Consider the following 19,953-nt stretch of genomic DNA (forward strand, 5'->3'; position numbering starts at 1 on the left):
GCTGGGATTATGGGGCCACCGGCTCCTACAGACTGGTTGGATATTAGGCACTTTAGAGAACCAATTGAAGTTAATTTAATTGGACTCATAAATGTTACAATAAATATGCTTCCCTTGATAAAAAAAGCAAAGGGAAGGATAGTAAATGTATCCAGTGTTGGAGGTCGCCTAGCGTTCAGTGGTGGAGGCTATTTTCCTTCAAAGTTTGGGGTAGAAGGATTTAATGACAGCTTAAGGTATAACACTCACTATGAGGAAAGACCACTCTTTTTTTTCCTAAAGCTCATATACTAACTAAAAACTGGCACATGCAGAATAGGAGAGGAATTACAATCCTGGCACTTGGTATAAAATTGAAAAACATTAGACACTTATGCCACTTTTGAAATGGTACAAAGCCTGTTGGGCACACAAGCTGTCCTCAAGTATTACTGCAGTGTAGTTGGTACTCTTACAGATTCACAACCAACCTATCTTAGTGTGCACAGAGGCCTTATTGCAGAGGAAGCTCCATTCAAGGGAACTGAGATGTCTTTGCAATATGAACCTAATTCTCCTAATTGAAAAGTGCACCTAGAAACTTCCAGCAGCCACCCATCCAGAAAAAATACATACCATGAGTTATTTCATGATAGTAACTTTTGTCTAAGCTTTGTTCTCCAAACTGTCTTCTCTTAATTATACCGATCATTAGAGAGATCTAGAGAACATAGCAAACTAATCCTGGGGACCACCATGGCTTCTCCTTGTACCACAGACAGGGAGATTTGTGCGCCTAACCATATAGTGCCATTTTAGATACCGGGACACACACACAGGGCTGACAGATATGAGATGGGGACAGAAGGAACTGTACCAATCTGGAGCATCAACCAGAGGTTGTGAGGGATTCCCTAAGACACGTGAAATGGCTCTACATCCTTGCATTTAGGCAGCCAGCCAGTCTTACAGACAAGTCAGATAACTAATGAGCTACTGCGAGGTGAACTAGGATGTCAAATACACTATGCCAGCTACCGCACAGTCACTGCCCATGCCATGTTCTCACTCAGTGAAGCAGGTAAGATAGTTCATTCCTCTTTCATTTAGGGACAACAAGCTGAAAATTCACAACCATGAACAAATGTCACAGTATTTGTGTGCTGGTGTGCCATGTTGTCATGGTTTAACCCCAGCCAGCAACTAAGCACCACACAGCCGCTTGCTCACTCCTCCCCCAGTGGGATGGGGGCGAGAATCAGAAGAGTAAAAGTGAGAAAACCCGTGGATTGACATAAAGACAGTTTAATAGGTAAAGCAAAAGCTGCGCACGCAAGCAAAGCAAAACAAGGAATTCATTCACTACTTCCTATCGGCAGGCAGGTGTTCAGCCATCTCCAGGAAAGCAGGGCTCCATCACGCGTAACGGTTACTTGGGAAGACAAACGCCATCACTCCAAATGTTCCCCCCTTCCTTTTTCTTCCCCCAGCCTTATATACTGAGCATGATGTCATACGGTATGGAATACCCTGTTGGCCAGTTGGGTTAGCTGTCCTGACTATGCTCCCTCCCAGCCTCTGAAGAGTCCTTGACTAGCAGGGTACTTAGCAACAACTAAAAAACATCAGTGTGTTATCAACATTCTTCTCATACTAAATCCAAAACACAGCACTATACCAGCTACTGGAAAGAAAATTAACTCTATCCCAGCCGAAACCAGGACACATGTAAAGGCAGAAATAAAAGTGTTAATACAGAAAAAGATCCGACAGTATTAATAATAATGTCTAATGTGACTAAATCATTGGGCTGTCTTTGCAGGAGAGATATGAAAGCTTTTGGAGTTAAGGTTTCTTGCATTCAACCTGGACTGTTTAAAACACCGTTAACCAATCCAGCAAAGATTATGAAAGAGAAGGAGGTTATTTGGAATAAGCTTCCCCCTGATATTAAAAAGCAATATGGAGAGGAGTATTTTCAGAAAGGTGAGGCAATTTCCAGACATTTGTGTCAAAAGAAGCAATGCATTTCTTGTTGAGAAAGCCTTGCAAAGTAGCATATATCTTCTAATTATATCTAGCATTATATCTTCTAATAATTCTGACTTTTTGGAAAGACTGTGATGTGAAAAGTTGCTCTTCAAATGCATCTGCATCACAATATGACTATCCGCACAAAAGACTTGTTCTGGGAAGCTTTATCCAAATCTCAGTTAAAGATTAATTATTCGTGCTGGCATGAAGCTTTTGAGCAAACTCCCAAACAGAAAAACTTTTATTTGATGATGCAATCAATGTGCTCGATGTGTTTTTCTGTCATTGTTGTTTATTTATTTAGTAATCAAATAGAGATCAATTCCTTTTGCTTCTGCTAGCCCCAGTGGTGAAGCAGCCATTCAGTTCCTGTCTGACAGACGCTTGCTAAGCCTGCTTGAACAGGGGCTGCTTGTCTTTTGATCCTTGGACTTTCTTGTCCCTCAAATTTCTTCTTTACAATTGTATTTCACAACTTTCCACAAAGCAATTTCCTTACTACAAGAGACTCATTTACAAGTACAGCATTTCTGTTTCCCTTTGCCTCTTATATAGTTATGTTTATCCTGAGCTACTGTCAATGCTGGTTGCCTGTCCTCAGACCATACAGGCCTGGTTTTGCCATAGTTGTTCCACAATTAAGGGAACTAGACTGTTCTGGGGGTAAACTCTATCACAAGATCATTATGGATGGGGGCTTGGTCCTCAGAAACTGCTACAAATTCTTGTGTAGGGAGAAACAAGATACCAATTCCCTAGTGAAATTGCACAGATCAGTGTGGGGAGAAGGGTTAAAACTCACCTTGCCTGGCTGTCACTAAATGATCTTCTTTTTTTGAGCTTTACAGATGCAGCAAAGAAGCAAAAGCTGTCCGAGATCTGTCTTAACAAGGACATTTCACCTGTTGTTCAGTGCATGGAGCATGCCCTAACAAGCCTCCATCCACGTACCCATTACATTGTTGGGCAGGATGCTAAGTTGTTTTGGAATCCCCTCTCAAGAATGCCAGCAGTTATACAAGACTTCCTACTGCTGCGGAACAGAGTAGAGCTTGCAGTTTCCCATGCAAAGTAAATATTTGCCAATATATCCCCCATCACGGACAAGGCTGATTCTATAAGCTCTGACCTTTATATCAGCATGATACAAACTATACATGAAATACACACACATTCCCTAGAAATGTAAGAAATAGATATATTTCTCCAATATCTGCTACTATTAAAAAAAAATTACATTATTTCATTTTCCTTTAAGGTGCTCAGTTTGAGAACCCTTGAAGGCTCCAGTTTTCGAACCCTTGAAGGCTCCAGATTTCACAAAGAACCTTAAGACAAAAATATCCCAGGAAAATAGGGAATGTGCCTTTAAGTCCCTACAACAGCAAGAGTTCGGTCATCTCAGGCAGAGGAGGGAATGGAAACAGGGCCTTCCTCTGGGAGAAGTGAACTCTTGCAATATAAACTAGGAAGGAGGGCAGAAAATCCTCTTCCTGATACTGCTTTCTTTAGCAGTCACCCCTATTCAGTTTTGAGGCCAATGAAACTGTGGTTTCCTTTCCTTGGTACAGTCCTAGCTGGAGAGAGAGCAAAATGAAGTGCCCAAGTTGTTGAGCTGGTTGGGATTCACACCCCTTCCTACTCACAGGACTTTGCAAGGCTTAGGTGAGGCATTTTCCTGGTCAGCATGCTAAATCTTGAGGATCTCTGAAGTCCAGCTCTACCCCTCTGTTGTACAGGATCCATAGCTACGAGCGTAGACTGTGGATCCAATTACAAGGGCCCAATACCTGCAATTTACATAGTGAAGAGCTAAGGGTTTTTTTTTTTATTTAAAAAAAAAAATCTGAGCTTGCAAGACTTCAAGTCGGGGAGCTATTTCTTGGCATAAAAATAATAGCCTTGTGTTTTGTGAGATGCTGAGTAATTCCTGTGGAGAGGTGCTGCTTTTGTTCAATTCCTGACACAAGTGCCTGTTAAGACCCGGCTCCACTGGAATTAATCATGGCAAAGTGCTTGAGAACTGCAGAGACACCACATCAAGTCTGTAACTGCATGCTGCTCAGGAAGCCATTTCCCACTGCCATGGAAACTACTCAGCGATGAAACAAATGCTTTCCTCATACTGGTGAATTTGCTGTGACATGATCAGGCTAAAGAGCAAGTTACCCGGTGGCTATCCAAACAGTGCTGGTTTTCAATTTTGTTTCTATAGAGCTTGCAAAACATCAATTCAACTTTTCTTAGTGCAGCTTATGCGTAGGCTTTAGTGGGGTCATTTGATCTATACCTCAGTTATCTGAATAAGTTACTCCTTCTAGAGCAGGTTTGAGGTAATACCTCTCAACTGGCTACTCTTTGTGAGGTATTGATGGCATTGCTGTAGTAGATTTTATTTTAAGATCGACTTTCTGTCAATAAAAGTTTTCTTTATTTAACATTTAATCCAAAGGCTTTGTGGTTGTCTGGTGAGCTAGTAGCTTCCCTGTCCCAATCTGCATGAGCTGTTCGCTTTCCAGGCAAGAGATCGGTCCATCCCAGTCAGTGAAATTCTTGGCTCCTGCAGAGCAGGCAGCATCGGGCCCTAGGGATGCGAATCTTGTCCTCTGAACTTAGCAGACAGCCCTGGTGTCATTTCACACAGAGCTTTTCTAGAAGTTAAAGTTTGTTGTTTTTTTCCCCACCAAGATTACTCAGTCAAAAGTGATTAGGGAAACGAAGATAGTATGAAATGACACTACCTACTCTGATCTTTATCTTTAGAAATTACAGTTTGGCTGGTCCCTGTCAGACCACAAGTATACTGTCAGCTGCTGCGAGACACTAGCACTGCAAAGGTTAACATTTAAAGGAAAATACACTAGCTGTAAATATATTATTTAAATTAGAATTAAATTAGAAAAATATCAGCTGCTCAATGCATTACTTCTCACTGTATGGAGGGCCAGATTCTGCTGGCATTTTCTCTCCTGGAACCAGATGCCTCATTTATGCAAATGCCAGCAACAAAAGTCAGTGACTTCTAGAAGTGAGCAAACCACAGTGTGCTCTGCTATGGCTATCAAAACCCGTGCTGCTCAAAAGATTGTATGGGGCAGGTGAATATTTACACATATGTTTTTAGGGACTAGAAGGGACTTGTTCAGGAGAAGACACATGACTTCCGCAAGGTCAGAACGTCCTGGGGGATTGCACCCACAGGACCTGGCTTCAGTTAGCTTGTTAGAGCCAGCACACAAAGGTGTGCTTCAAAACCCTCACTTGTCAAGCAGGAATAACGTTAGCTTCTTGCTTTTCACTTGAGAACCATCCACATCCTTTCTAGGAGCCAGGGATTTCATTATGAAATACACCTAAGGAGTCAATGGGAAATCAGACAGTCAAGTGCTGCATTCTGCACATGAAAGACTGTCTCATGCCAAGCTCTCTAACGAAAAGCTACATATGGAGTTCACATTTTGCTTATGTGGTTTCTCTTCTCTTAAGCTCCCTTGCATGCTGTGCTCTGAGCAAGTTAGATGATCCTCTGTGAGAAAGGGAACTTACTGGAAAAATTCCCCATTTCAATGTTTTCCGATATGCTAAGCAGGAGCTATTCAGCTTTCTGAAAGTATTTTCTACAGTTCAAAAGCACTTTGCTCAGAAAAAAAATCAGCAGTAGAGAAAGAGAAACTCCTTTTATGTTTTTCTCTCCTTCATTTGTGTGGCAAAGGATTGCTACCTACAATAGCAGGACTCCTGACCTGACACTGCTGGAGAAATGTTCCCCTGCGACGGGCTTTGCCTGCTGGTGGAGTGCTGTTCTGTGGTCATTTCAGCCATGCTCTAGAGCCTGTTGTTTGAATCAGGCGAGACAGAACTAAGCAGGCCCAGGAGGCACGCCTGCCAGGCTTGTGCTAGAGAGGAAATCCCTCCCAGCCACCAAGTCTCCAGCAAGCTGCACACATCTCCTGTCCTGACTGCCCAGAGAGTGCTGAAAGCGCAGTAACAACCAACACCAGCTTAAACTGGTGTGTGGCAGAGTGGCAAAAGAAGCAAGAATTTCCAGGCCCAAGCCAAAATGAGCAGTGAGAGAAACTGGAGGGGGAAGAGCTGCCCACCAAGCAGAAGATGAATTAACAACTCTGCTGCTCCTGGCAGGGAGCAGCCAGACAAGGGTCACCAGCCAGTCTGGGACAGGCTGCCATTGCCCTGGTCCGGTCAACTGAACAGGACCAGATTACTTCCAGCTCCATCTTATCACCTTGCTCGGTTTCCCCAGTTTTAATTTCTTTCTCATTCAGTTAGTTTCAAATTAATTTTCATAAAAAGCTTATTGATTCATTCTGCTGTTGAGAAAGGTCTTTGCCCAAGCCTCCTCACTTCCTGCAGCATCCAGCACTGCATGGTGCTGTGAACGGGGAGGCACGGAGAGTGGGGAAAAGGAGTTCTGCTTACATGTTTATGCAATAGCACTCAAAGCTGGATCAGAAGTGCCCAGCAGACTCTGGGCCAGGTAGCACACAAACAAGCAGCCTAGCAGTCTTATGTTGGAGTCTTTTTCCATGCAAACTGTAGAGTTTCTGTTTGCACAGTTTGTAGAATTTTGAGCTTTTATTTGAAAAACATCGCTCAGTTACTCAGGCAATTAATTTGTTTCTAGTAGCAAAAAGCTGCCCCTAGACAAGGAAAAATAATGTCATCCCTGAAAATTTTCACACACAAGGATGTATCTTAAAAGATTAAGTCATATCAGTAACAACTCGCTCACATGCAGGAGAAAAGGTGGAGGTCTGAACCAAGCCCTGTTAAATCAATGGAAAGACTCCTGCTGGTTTCAAGATGAAGCACAGATCAGTCCTTCCCAGCTGAGTAGATTAGTTCTCCCTAATGAGTCTTGACAGGCTCTGTAGATTACTATATATAGGCAGCAATGCTTATACAACATAGGTAGGATAGGTAGGCATGGAGCATATATAGAAGATTAATACCAAGTAAGTCCCCAAGGTAGAAGCATCACAGCACAAATCATTATCAACAGCTGGAAGAGGGGCTGTGCTTGTCAGCCAATATACAGCGATCAGAAAGCACCACCAGACACAGAATTTACAGTGAGATTTTTCTGGAAACTATCACCATGCGGGTCGTGGTGCACAAGCTTATGAGTTTGACTTGGGCAGTTTCTATGTTCTGACACTGGAAATAACAGGCGAAGGCAACTCTTGAGCACCTGGAGGTATAGACTGAGCTTGCAGATGTCTCCCCAGAATGTGAGTACCGGCACAAAAACAGAACTCGTGTCTATCGTTATAGTGAGCAGTACCCATTACATGCATTTGCAGAATAGCTAAGAACAAATTAAGCACTTGTTTTTGAGTGCACAGACAAGAGAACATGCAGTCCCTTTCTTTCTAGAGTGATTTTAACAATTGTTGCTTATCTAACCACCTACAGAATAGATGAATAAAATACTAACTCAGAAATGTTCTTCCCAACATCTGGAATCTTTCTCTACTCCTTTATTTTGAGTTACTGGGTCAGTCACCTAAGAGTTTACAGGGTTTTATTTTCCTGGGTCTTTTGCCGATGCTGTGGTAAAAATCTGAAGTGCAAGCCATACAAAGAAAGATACAATCATGCTGAGAAATCAGCCCCCATTGTACCAGACTACATTCATCTCCCTGCAAAATGCTGAGCAAGGGAGTTTGGAGATTTATTTCTTTTAAGGTGACATATTAATGAAGATCGTAAGTTATCTGTTGACCACCAAACTGAATTATCACACTGACATTTTTACACAGCATACGAAAAAGCACTCCTTTTCCATGAAACAAAAGTGCAAAGCCCTGCATGTGCAGGAATAGCTCGCCTAAGAGTGGGAGATGTGATGTGTTTGTGCCTGCATATTTTTTCAATTTGTTAACTGAAGACCAGGGGTTTTGTAGGTCTGGCAGGATGACCAATTATTAAAGTTTGTACTTCCTAGACTCTGCAGAGCTGTTGGATGATCTGTCAGAGCATTGTCTGATACATCTAAACCTTCCACTGAGTGCTACGAGTGCTGTTTCTGAAGAACGCCAGTCCCTAAATTTCCCCTTGGCAGTTCTTCCTTGGCACGCCTGGCAGGTCACTAACCCATTACAGATCACTGACTTCTGGAGGTTTGCACTGCCACCACAGTGGCAGATGAAGGAATCCAAAGTACACCCAGACCCCAAATGTCACCCCAACCCGAGGTTCTTTGGCACGACTACCAAAGCAAACTTGCTGTGGGAGTAAAACAGTAACCCCCCCTTCAATACGGTCTATATGCTTCAGTTTCCTTTAGTGCAGAGAAGCAGAGGGATGCTGTATTTTGCAGTTGTCTAAGGATCTTAAAGGGCTCTCAGTGTAGTCATGCTGCTTTTCTCTAAAATCAATTGCTTTTATAATGGCACTTGTCTAGGCGTAAGAAGCCAAGCTCTATCCCAAGAGTTCTCAATTTGCCAGGCAAATATCAAAGTTTTAATGGAAAGTAGAATTTGCCTTTAGCTATTTACTGGCTACATTAGTAATCAGAATTCAATATTTATGAAGATATATCAATAGTCTTGAAATATCATGCTGACATTTTCTCTAGAAACACACTCTTTGCCACTCCAGGCAGCTATTTCAAAATCAATATGCCGCTGGAAGACAAGTGGCTTTTTTAGTGCTCCACAATTATCAAACTAGGAATATTTTGCATAACATAGTACATTTACAGAACTAGACAATTTTCTTGGAAGAAAACTTTAAGTGAGACGATTTCCTTTGATTCTGACCCCAGACTCCTTCCAGCAGCAATGACATCATCTGGCAGAATAAATACTGGCAGAAGGCTCCAGCAGAGCAAAACCCACCATGGTGCTCGGCACGGAATGTCCATCTATTATCAGAGAAGGAGCACTGGTACTCAGGGAGAACTAGGCGGTTAGGGATTACAGGCTTAGGAACACTGGCCTAGGGGTGATAGGGGAGAGAGGAACAGCGGAGGCTCCACACAGCGCTGCCCTCTCAGCTGTCGCCCCTACAGCCCCTTGTCTTACAGCACTTCTGTGCCAATTATTGCTACCTAAACACAGGGACTAACACTAACCAGAGCAGTCCCAGGTGTTTCTTTAACAGGAGCCAAGAAGGCATCCTGGCCAGCCACTCCAGGACTTCTCCACAGAGACCAGTTTCAAATTTAACCTGCTTTCCACTAGTGCAAGCTCATTGCCTGCTGCTTCCTCCCTACAGCACAGCCAAGGAAGGAAGGTGTGATTTAGAGCTCCTGTTTCCAATTAGGTTAACCTTTTCCCCAAATCTCTAATTACTTCATTTAATTTTGTATTGGGAAAAAGGTGAATTGAGTCCTAAAATAATATATCACAGCACTAGCTTGCTGAGTAGCTTGCTGAGATTTATTGGCGTGGGGTTACAAGAGCCTGCTGGTAGCAACTCCTCTCTCTCTTTGTGTCTAGCTCAGCTCCAAATTCTCAATCAGCAGTCAAGGGAAATCTCATTGCCTGGCATGCCGTTACAAATGGACTGGGGTTATCTATGATCGGCTGTTGCAACATCCTGTTTTCAGACTTTATTTTACAGCACAAAAGCCTGAATTAGCCCGAGCTCTTTCACACAGTTTTAATGGCACTTTGTCAGAGCACACTCTGTGAGTCCTCTCAGAAAATAAATGCCACCAACTCACTGAAATGTTACAAAGATGATTCCAAAGTGCACACATTTCAGGAACACTGCAATCCTTGTCAGACTTAACAAGGACATTCACAGCAAAAAAGACAAGTATCTAAGTGAAGTACCTGAACTAGAGGGGCGATTACATCAGCCTCAAAACAACTGTGAGGTGGACTGCTAAAATAACCAGTGCAGCCCAGAGACCAATCTAACACCCCAAAAATTCAGCGGGAACCTCCCTGTAGATTGCAGCAGAAGGAGAAGCAAACTCTCATCTGTATATATTTGCTTAACATTTTAAAATCAGAGAGCATTAACCAGTAGCTCAGAAGTCCATATTGATGGCTACTGAGGCACCCAACTATGTAAAATAAGATCATCAAGTGGCAATGAATGTTGTCACTAGTTACAATTTATCAGCTACGTGACTGATTTAATTATTTAGTGAGAGTCCAACATTCATTATCAGATTCTGAGATTCCTCCCATTCCTACTTGGTGAGGTGACAGCAAAATTTAGAATCAGAATAAATCCAAATCACTCCATGAACTCAGTAGGAACAAGAACATCAGGCGGGCTTTAGCAACCAGGCCTAATACACTGGGCTTCCTTTAATATTCATGTCTGAAGATAGCAAGGATGTTACACAAAAATCAGCCAAATCAATGCTTAACTTCAGACAGCTATGAGTTAGAGAAGACCAACCCCTTCCTCTTTGAGTACTTTTGGGATGTAAAAATAATCACAAATTCCTTTTTTTTAAAGTATCACTTCATTCTTTGAATACAATCACAGTTTAAAGGCCAGATGTCTGCACCTCTACACATATGTAGGTAACTAGAGCCTACGTGACTGCTTAGCACCTCTAAAAAAGTTTCTCTTTAACAGGATGTCTGGAAAATGTTTACCAGCCTTCCCATAAATACTGGTTTTAATGAATTATTTTGGTTTAATTCTTGCACAAACCAAAAATACAAATAGAAGAACAGTAATCAATCACAAATATTTTAGATGGCAAGAACTGTATTCTACATTTATCAAAAATTTTTGTAATAAGCAAACAGTATCCTTCCCACCAAAGTGAGGAAACCTTGTGTTCCCTCAGTGCTTTTTTTTTTTTTGAGGGCAACATCTCCATGCATTTCCCCATTTCTTTATACAAACACACTTCCTATATAATATATTCTACTGTGTATCAGTGCCAAACAGGCAATGAGGAAGGAGACAGAAGACTCAGGAACTGCCCCAAAGTCTACCTTGTCTAAGGGGCAGAAAGCAGACCACTCACCATCACACAACACGAGTCACACAACAAATTAGTCATCAGACCCACCACTACAGCTTAGGCTTTTCTGGTTGTTCTTGGGGCCACTCTGCTTCCGCACTACAGATTAGAAGAGCAGCCTGAGTGGCATCATACAGGCGGTCAAAGAGAATCATCCTTCTTCCCAGAAGAATTCCTCTCTCCAGTATTAGCACAAATAACCACCAGTGTCCACAAAAAACTCCAGACGCTACTGTGAGAACTGATGCAGTCATTCCCTTCAGTCTGAAACGTCCTGAAAGGACAGGGCTGACTAGAAAGATTGGTCAACAAAGCTTGAAAACAGTGGAAATCCTATAGGAAGGGAAGGGTTTGCCAAGGCATGTATTATTCATGGATCCTGATCACATTGTGCCAAAGCTTCCAGCCTTGCTCTCCCCTAACTTACACTGAGCTGGAAGGGCTGCAGCCAGAAACAAAGCCCCTTACGGGAATTGTGCCTGAGGAAGTTGGGGGGTTGGCTGAGCACATTTGCTTCATTGCATTTCTAGATCATTAACTTATTTGCTTTAGCTCTCACTTTCAGACTCACTGCACATAGCAATTTTGGCTTCCGTACTTTCTCTTATCATTTACTGGCTCATCAGAGACAGTCACAGAGTGAGAAACCGGAGTGGCAAGCATGTCTTCATAACAGGCTGTGACACCGAACTTGGAAACTCACTGGCTAAATGGCTTGACAAAAGGGGATTTTGTGTCATTGCTGCATGTGCCACAGAAAAAAGAGGCCAAGAGCTACAGTCCTGCTCCTCACTCTCACTGAAGACAGTGAACCTGAACTTAGCTGACTCCAACAGCATTGCCAGGGCTGTGGTGTTTGTGACCGAAGAGATGGCTGGCAAGGGTAAGTGGCAAGGTAATTTCCCAGAAAAATTATTCAATATAACCAAATCTGGTGTAGCTAAAAGTTCTGGTGCCTCTCCACTCTCCGCAGAGGCATTTTTCCTCTTACTGATGAAATGCATTCACTCTTCAGTTTTGTCATTTCTCAGTTCAGAGAGATTCTCTCCAGCAATGCTTTTGGGCTTCCCCTCACTTTCACCAATGGGGTGCCTAAAAATCTAGTTGCTCAGTCTATTAAAACCAGATCATTCCCAGGTGTGTTTTTCGGACTCCTTTTGGTGCAGTTGAAGAACCTCAGTGGGGGGAAGGTGCTACCTGGTACCAGAAAGAACTTTCTTGACAATAAAACCAGCCCACCCAATTAAAAATGACTGGTGCAGGGCTTCTTCAGCCCTCCTCTAGTAAGCAGAAGAGTGTTTTTACATGGCTGAATAAGTCTGGCTTTTGCAATGCACACAACAGCAGTTGCCCTGACTGTAACAGTTAAACACTTGCTGTTTCAGCCAGTTTTCTCAGAGTTGTTACATAGGTAGCTCTCACTACACTATCATACACCTCTGAGCACTTGTCTGAAAGAGGAAGAGATTGTCTGTGGAGCTAAAAACAAGACTTAAGTATTGGTTTTGGCAAAGGGCAATAAAAAGATCTGCGTGGTAAATATATTCAACCATGGCAATACATATTTCTTTTTCAGCACCAATAGCTCAGACTAGACATTTGTAAGGGCCACCAAAGGGGATCACAACACTGCAACTACCAGCTGTAATGCACAGTTATACCAAATATTCAGTAGGCTTGTTAATTAACTAGCTAAAACAGCAAAACACGTATCTTCTACCAGTAGGACTTTCTCCTCTAAGTTTGTAAAACACTGTTGGCCTCATCATGACAGTTCCAGACCATTCTTGAATGTAGTGATTGAGGGAAGGACAACATAATCATTAGCGCTTACCTCCTCCAGCAGGCCCCTGCTCCTAGCATGTGGAAAGCTGCACGTTGTTGGTCGGGGTAACCACTGCTAACGCTGTCACCTCAATCTGAGAAACTCTTTATGGAGACTGAGTGCTGGACTTTTGGCCTCTCCTTTCAGGCACAGGCTGTCCTCAGTAAACTCTTGGAAGCGTCACTATTTATCTGAAGTTCCTCAAGTAATTTATAAGGCAATAAAGCAGTGTTATCAATACACAGGGTTAAGCTAATATTTTTAGAAGCATTGACTAATTCCGCACATCTGGTTCAGACCTTTAGACCCCAACCCAGAAAAATCAGTCTCTCCACTTTTTTGTAGACTGTTTGATTTTCACAAGAATGTAAGTCCATATTAGGAGCCCACATACTTGAGCAGATCTGGATAGTAAAGCCCAGTGTGGTGGCCCATATCTCCAACCAAAATAGTTTTCCTTTAATACTTTACCCATGCTCTTTTAGAGTCATTGCCTAAGGCCTTCAGCAAATTTTGCCAGGCGTACAGAGTAGATCTTACAAACAAAGCCCAGACAACTGTATTCATCTCACTAAAGTTTTTGCAAACTGTGTACTTGGTTCCCAACGCTACATATGAAGGTATCTAGGGTAAGATATTGCCACATACTGAAATAAATGGTTTTGTAATCCTCTTAGGGCTTTTTGGCTTGGTGAGCAATGCTGAAGGAACAGCACCTGTAGCACCCACTGACTGGCTGAGGATTGAAGACTTCCATTCAGTTCTGGATGTTAGTCTGCTGGGATTGATTAAAATCACGCTTAAGCTTCTGCCACTTCTGAAGAAAGCTGAGGGAAGAGTAGTCAATCTAATTAACGCCAAAGGCCTGATGGCTTTTGTAGGGGGTGGCTACAGCCTGTCCAAATGGGGCATGGAAGCTTTCTCTGACACTTTACGGTGAGTAGCTAGAAATACAAGCATGAATCCAAAAACAGAATCCAGATGTGCTGAAGAAGAGTGACTGTATGTTTGCCTCTCTTGCTTTCTCTCTGGGAATCTTCCCTAAAGGGGGAAAGGAAAATAAGAGGATGTTGGTCACTTGTTTGGGATTTCAATCTCCAGGACTATGAACAAACCCACCAGGAAACTGCACTGGGAAAAATTGTGATATCCTGGACAAATGGCTAGCATGCAGCTTTCAGGCACGTGAATCCACTGCATACACGAAAGTAAATCAACAGTGTAGCCTGGTCAGACATCCAGAGTTTCCTGGGCAAATTGTACTTGCCCATTTACAATCCATTTTATTTTGCTCTAATGCTCCACAACAATCTGAGCTGGGCGATTCCAGGCAGCAACCACATTACCAAAGGTACTCGTAACTTCAGAAAATTAAGCTGAGCACCCTTCACTGAAGCCAGATGTGTTGTACTGCCTTGAGAAGGCTAAGACTTAGCCCAGCGAGTCAAGTCTTCACAAGGACTAGAAAAGTTGGTTGCAAACCATTATGAATGTTTATATAAAGAAAGCATCTGCCCCAAGGAAATATAATATAAACTAACAGCTAATGTACACGTGGTCCATTCATTTGCACACTTTGGAACGTAGCTGCCTGGGTCTGCTAGCTGCCCAGCAAGACAAAGAGGCCATTTTCATCCCAAAGGAATTGCATTGCAACTCAAAATTACATAGAGGGAACCACGCTACCAGAAAACACACTAACTTTTATTGCACTAACATTTAATCACTTAACCATAGGCATTTAACTATACAATGGAGAACAAAGTTCTAAACCAATTGAAAATTTTTGCTCACTTTTACTTTTTCCCAGGCACTTTAATAATCTGCTCCTGCTGGAAGCTGAAATGATGCAACAGTATTTGAAATAGTCAAAAGTTTTAGTTTGATAATACATAGCTAAGATGCAGATGGCTGTTGCATCCTTTGCATCAGTCCAACACAAACCACACAGAAAGCTGTGAATCTACCTAACACTGCTTTTTTTCCTCAGAGTTAATTGCCTGCTGTGCTTTTATAGGATAGGTACACTGCTATGAAGCGAATTTGAGTATCTCAAAATTATTCTGACATTTGAAGATAAGAATCAAATTCTCCAATATTCATTTATGTGACAGACTTTCACCTGACTTATGTTTAATGGTTATGCCATTATTGGGTAGTCAGGGATAGTTATTGTTTTTTTTTCTTCTAGGATAGAGATGCAGCATTTTGGAGTGAAAGTAAGCATTGTTGAGCATGGTTTCTTTAAGGCGGGAGTAGTTAATTCAGATGGCATCAATAAATACCTCTTAAGACTTTGGAACAGACTGAGTCCTGAGATCAGGGATTCCTACGGAGAAAAATACTTTGTTGAATGTAAGTAGAAAAAGGACTGTATGAAAGCTCAGGGAGGATATTATCAATATATATAAATACCTGAAGGGAGGCTGTAAAGACAACAAAGCCAAGCTCTTTTCAGTAGTGCCCAGGGATAGGACCCGAGGCAATGGGCACACGCTGAAACACAAGATGTTTCTGCTGAACATCAGGAAACACATTTTACTGTAACGGTGACTGAGCACTGGCACAGGTTGCCCAGGGAGGTTATGCAGTCTCCATCCTTGGAGATATTCAAAAGCTGTCTGGACATGGTCCTGGGCAACCTCGTCTAGGTGACCCAGCTTGAGCAGAGGGGGTTGGTCCAACCTCAACCAATCTGTGATTCTGTGAACGTTCGCTGGACTTCATTAACATCCATTAAGAACCCATTAGCTGACTGTTCTGGACTATGTGTATGTTAGATGAGGCCTGCGCTATTAGTTCCCATATGAGATTGGTGAGATATGACGTCATGCTACCATCCTTAGTCCCTCCATACTTAGAGGTAGAACGCCCAGGAGGAATGAATTGCTATGACCATATGCTAAGTTTATGGCTTACTGATATCTGGAAAGTTGTGCTGTGTCACGCTGCACTTACTGTAGGGAATATCTGGCTCAAAATATGGGCCAGGGAGGTTTCTGTTTACTGGGCTCTTGGGTGTTCTGCAGCCTTTCTGGTCTCTGCTCTGCTGTAGCTATTCTGCTCTCAGTACTTGAGCCAGCAGTTTAAAGCAAGTCTGAAGCTGTAGCCAAACCTTCGAATATAAAGAATCCTCTCACAGAGGATGTTGCATCTAAATGCTTTCAGGTTTATTTTCTTCTTTACAGATATAAAAGCTCAAAGATCATCAATGAAAAGACTGTGTGACTCTGATATTTCTAAGGTCATAAAATGCGTGGAAAATGCCCTGATAGCAAAGTACCCCAGGACACGATACGGAGCTGGATGGGATGCAAAGTTCTTTTCGCTGTTTCTCTCCTATGCCCCAAGCTGTTTATCTGACATGCTGCTCTGTATGACGTTTCCAGCTCCAGCAGCTAGTGGGAGATCAGTTCCTCGAGTTCTAATTAACATTTAGTATTAAACCAGTATCAGCTCCATGGAAATAAATACTAATCCTGTCAAAACCAGACATCCTCTTCTTTACCAGTAACTAGACTGCTTAAATTCCTTTCAGAAGACACTTTCTCCATCCCCCACCCCTCCTTACCTCGAATTTCTGAGTTTGCAGATAGGCTTGTAAATCCAGCATGGTTTTGAAAGTAATTTTTTATGCTCAGAAATGATACCTCTATAGGATCTGCATTCATAAAATACTCAGCTACAAAGCTGGTTAATACTACTCACCAATAAAAAATTTTTAAATAAGAAAAATAAAATCACTAAAAGAATCAGTTTTTCAAGTAGACTTCATCAACATATAGGCTGCTAGTGAACTTGAAATAAAACAATAGCCTTTCAGAACATACATCTTATACATGTACCTTACAGAATGTATTTAGTCACATTTAGTCATCTATTTCTTGGGGGTTTGCTCATGGTAATATTCAGGAGTTGCTAAACTTCACAAGCTTCTGAACACAAGACATGAAATCAAATAATAACAAAACCCAGCTATTGCAACATATTCCAAAAATTACAATTGCAGTATTTGACCACATCTAGTCACCTGACTATTCAACTGCGTAGAGATAAAACACAAGCTATTTTACAGATATGCAATTACAGGGAAAATCAAAACTACATTGTACTCTGTTACTAGGCGAACAGAGTATCCAAACTTATATTTTAACTTTCTTCCTAATATTAGTATATTTTATGAGGAAAATATTAAAAATAACATGCATTCACATTTCTACTGTCCTCAGTGTGCTTTGCAAGTTAAAAGGATGATTATTTCACTCATTAGATGAAACAGGTCATTAGCATATGCTATGGTAAATTGTTTTGACTGTACAAAGAGTGTGTTCAGAATGGCAAAATGTTAGTGAGGTTACTGTGCCTCTTGTGCACTATTTCTATCTGTTAAGCTGCTGGCCAGAGGCTCATAAACCGGTTCCTAGAGATACTAAAATTGAAGGGGTAAAGGTTTTATTTGCTGAAGAGCTGCGCTGATGATTAATCATTAATGTGCAATTCAATTAAGCTTACAAAAAAATACCATGTGCAGGTCAGAACTCCAAATGTAAGAAAAGGAGTTTCATCACTCTCTGTGTGTGAGAGGGGGCGTGTGTGTGTGTGCGTTTGTACATGCGCAAGAAAGGGACAGAATGTAAAAAGTGTTTAGTAACCTGTAAGTATTTCATTGAGGTTCTATTCTCTGGCAAATGGCTTCAAGAATAAATTTATTTTACTTCATTTCATGATAAATACCTGCAGAGAGATAGTTCTCTCTCTCTGGCCTGACAGCTGTAAAGAGAATGTGCATGAAAACACTTAATGGTATAATTTATCAGCCCTATAGTGGCAGATTACAGAGAGGTGCTGAAATCTCTAAAAATCATCCTTCTTTGAAAGAGAAAGAGTCCAGAATTCAAGAATCCAAGCAGGGACTGTCCTCATAAGGGAAAAAGAATACAAGTGAAAAAACAAAGTTAGGAATAGAATCTAAAGCTTCTGTTGAACAAAGTACTAAAAATTAAATTTTACATCATCCGAAGGGTACATTGTCGTATGCTACTGAGAGGAAGAGGCCCAGTTGAAGCTTAGGAATCGTTCACCATCAGGTATGTTAAACAATCAATCTACATACCACTTACCTATACAGTATCCTAGGGATGGTTTTCTTCCACATCTGAAAAGTTAAAATTCTTATGGGGAAAAAAAAGTATCTCTGATACATGGCTGACATATTAGCAGTTTTCTCCAAAACTGGTTCCAAATCTTTCTGTTGACAAAGACTATTCACAAAACTGATGCTAGTTTTTCTTGTGGTATGCAACTGGAGGTGAGTCTTGTGGAAATATTAGCCCTGCCTTCTCTCTTTAAAAAACATTGTGAGCTCTTTCCTTAAAAACAGCAACCTGCCTTTCAAAGAAATCCTCTCATGGCCTTACAGATATGTATGCTGTGCCCCAGGTTCTAAGGAATTTTCTACATTAAAGCACTCAGATATGAAAGTTAATTGAACTAAGGTTTTAATCGCTTATGTCCATACTACTTTGATAGTCAGTCTCTTACAATCAATAATAAGAGTTTCCTGTTTCAAGGGCCAGTTTATTTAATGTGTGTAATGGGGCAGTTTTCACACTTACAGCGATACAATGCCAGTGATGTTATATTAAGAACTTTAGACAGTTGTGTGAAGCAGTAAGCACTGTTCTTATTTGGCTTTATCTAAAGCACTGTTGTTTTCATCTCAGAGTGCACTGAAGTCTCCACAACTGAAAAAAGTACATAGAGCCTTGACACAAATTATGGAATAAGGTTGTGATAAAATAATACATTTATTAGATTTATTCAGCAGCATCATTTTCCACTTGTTTTTTCTAATCAAAGTACATTACAAAGTAATTATAAGCATTCTAATTAGAAATAGTACATATTTTGAGAACTCAGATATAAAACAATCAAATAGCAGAAGTCCCAATGATTATAACTTTCGGAATTTTTAAATTATATGAGTAACTAGCCAGGAATGCTGAATAACACATTCCTGCAGTGGTACTCAGAGTTTCCTCAAATGGTTCATGTTGTGGAAACTACTTTGGCTAATTAATAGAAAAGCTAGTAAGATGTACAGTATATTCTGTTATACTGGAAGGTTATAGAAATAACCAGATAACTACAAAGACTGCATTAGTAAAAATTGTTTCCCTTTCTATTAATGTCCACCTCAGGAAATAAATAGTCAACAAAATTAAATTTTCACATTAAAAAACCTGAATAATTTCTTAAATGAACCAATATCTTCCATGTTTTGCTGTTTGGAAATAAGCTGTTATAGAAATCTAGCTACTTCATTTAATAGTACAAATTACTTCCAGAGACACCAGCCAAGAACAGAGCTATCCCATTGATAAGCAGGAGAAAATCTCATTAAATTAAGTACTCGTGGCACTAAAATCTAAATATATCAGATCTTTTTAAGAACACTATTAATGGAATGGTGTTAATTGGAACCTAGAGGAAAAGTATGTGTCTTATGGATTGAGAGGAAATTATTTTATGTCAGGCAGTTAAAATATTGTAAGAACATTTTGCACAAGTAACTATTCAGCATAATGATGCTGCATTGACTCTTCCATCTTTTGTTTAACACAAGATAAACAGAGACACCCATTTTTACATACAGGAGTATATAAAATAGGTGGTAAAGATGCCCAAAGCACCAGCAGAACTTTTAAAAGGTGCTGTTATAAATATATACTCTAAAGATCCTGTAAATCAGTAATGTTCCTATATTCGCCTTGTTTGGTTCTTTTTCAGTTTAAGCATTTATATAATGAATTTATCTCTAACCGATACAACCAATTCCATACAAATTTCTACTAGCAACATCACCGAACAAGATAATCTTTCAAAAATTTACAAATGTACAATATATTTATAACATTACTTTCAGACAGCTTCAGTGCAAAGATATACATATAGTACATCATGATAATTGTTCATAAAAATAGAAATTGGCATTTGTCAAAAAGCAAGGCATAGTTTCAACATACATCTCCAGCCACTGGCTAAGAGATGTATATATTTTTATAAAGCATTTGAATGTGAACCTTACTCTTCTGTTTATAAAAAATATATGTGCAAATGGATGTGTCTAATTTTCCCTAAATCAGTTACCTAG

At 40.8% G+C, this 19,953-nt stretch overlaps 2 protein-coding genes across 2 annotated transcripts in view; both read left to right on the plus strand.

The window, feature by feature from the left end:
- The window catches only part of DHRS9 (dehydrogenase/reductase (SDR family) member 9), a 5,047-nt gene extending 1,959 nt beyond the window's left edge, over positions 1-3,088 (plus strand). Inside the window, exons 3-5 of the mRNA XM_009581948.1 lie at positions 1-236; positions 1,802-1,965; positions 2,862-3,088. Of these exons, the coding sequence (XP_009580243.1) occupies positions 1-236; positions 1,802-1,965; positions 2,862-3,088 (627 nt within the window). The remainder of the gene's footprint in view (positions 237-1,801; positions 1,966-2,861) is intronic.
- Positions 3,089-8,874: 5,786 nt separating this feature from the next.
- On the plus strand, positions 8,875-16,239 carry LOC104079795 (retinol dehydrogenase 7-like). The gene is made up of 5 exons (XM_009581949.1): positions 8,875-8,922; positions 11,528-11,858; positions 13,478-13,736; positions 14,992-15,155; positions 15,989-16,239. The coding sequence occupies exons 1-5, from the start codon at positions 8,875-8,877 to the stop codon at positions 16,237-16,239; spliced, it is 1,053 nt and encodes a 350-aa protein (XP_009580244.1).
- The last annotated feature ends 3,714 nt before the right edge of the window (positions 16,240-19,953 follow it).

This window comes from Fulmarus glacialis, unplaced genomic scaffold (assembly GCF_000690835.1).
Source record: "Fulmarus glacialis isolate BGI_N327 unplaced genomic scaffold, ASM69083v1 scaffold11717, whole genome shotgun sequence".
Classification (NCBI taxonomy): domain Eukaryota; kingdom Metazoa; phylum Chordata; class Aves; order Procellariiformes; family Procellariidae; genus Fulmarus; species Fulmarus glacialis.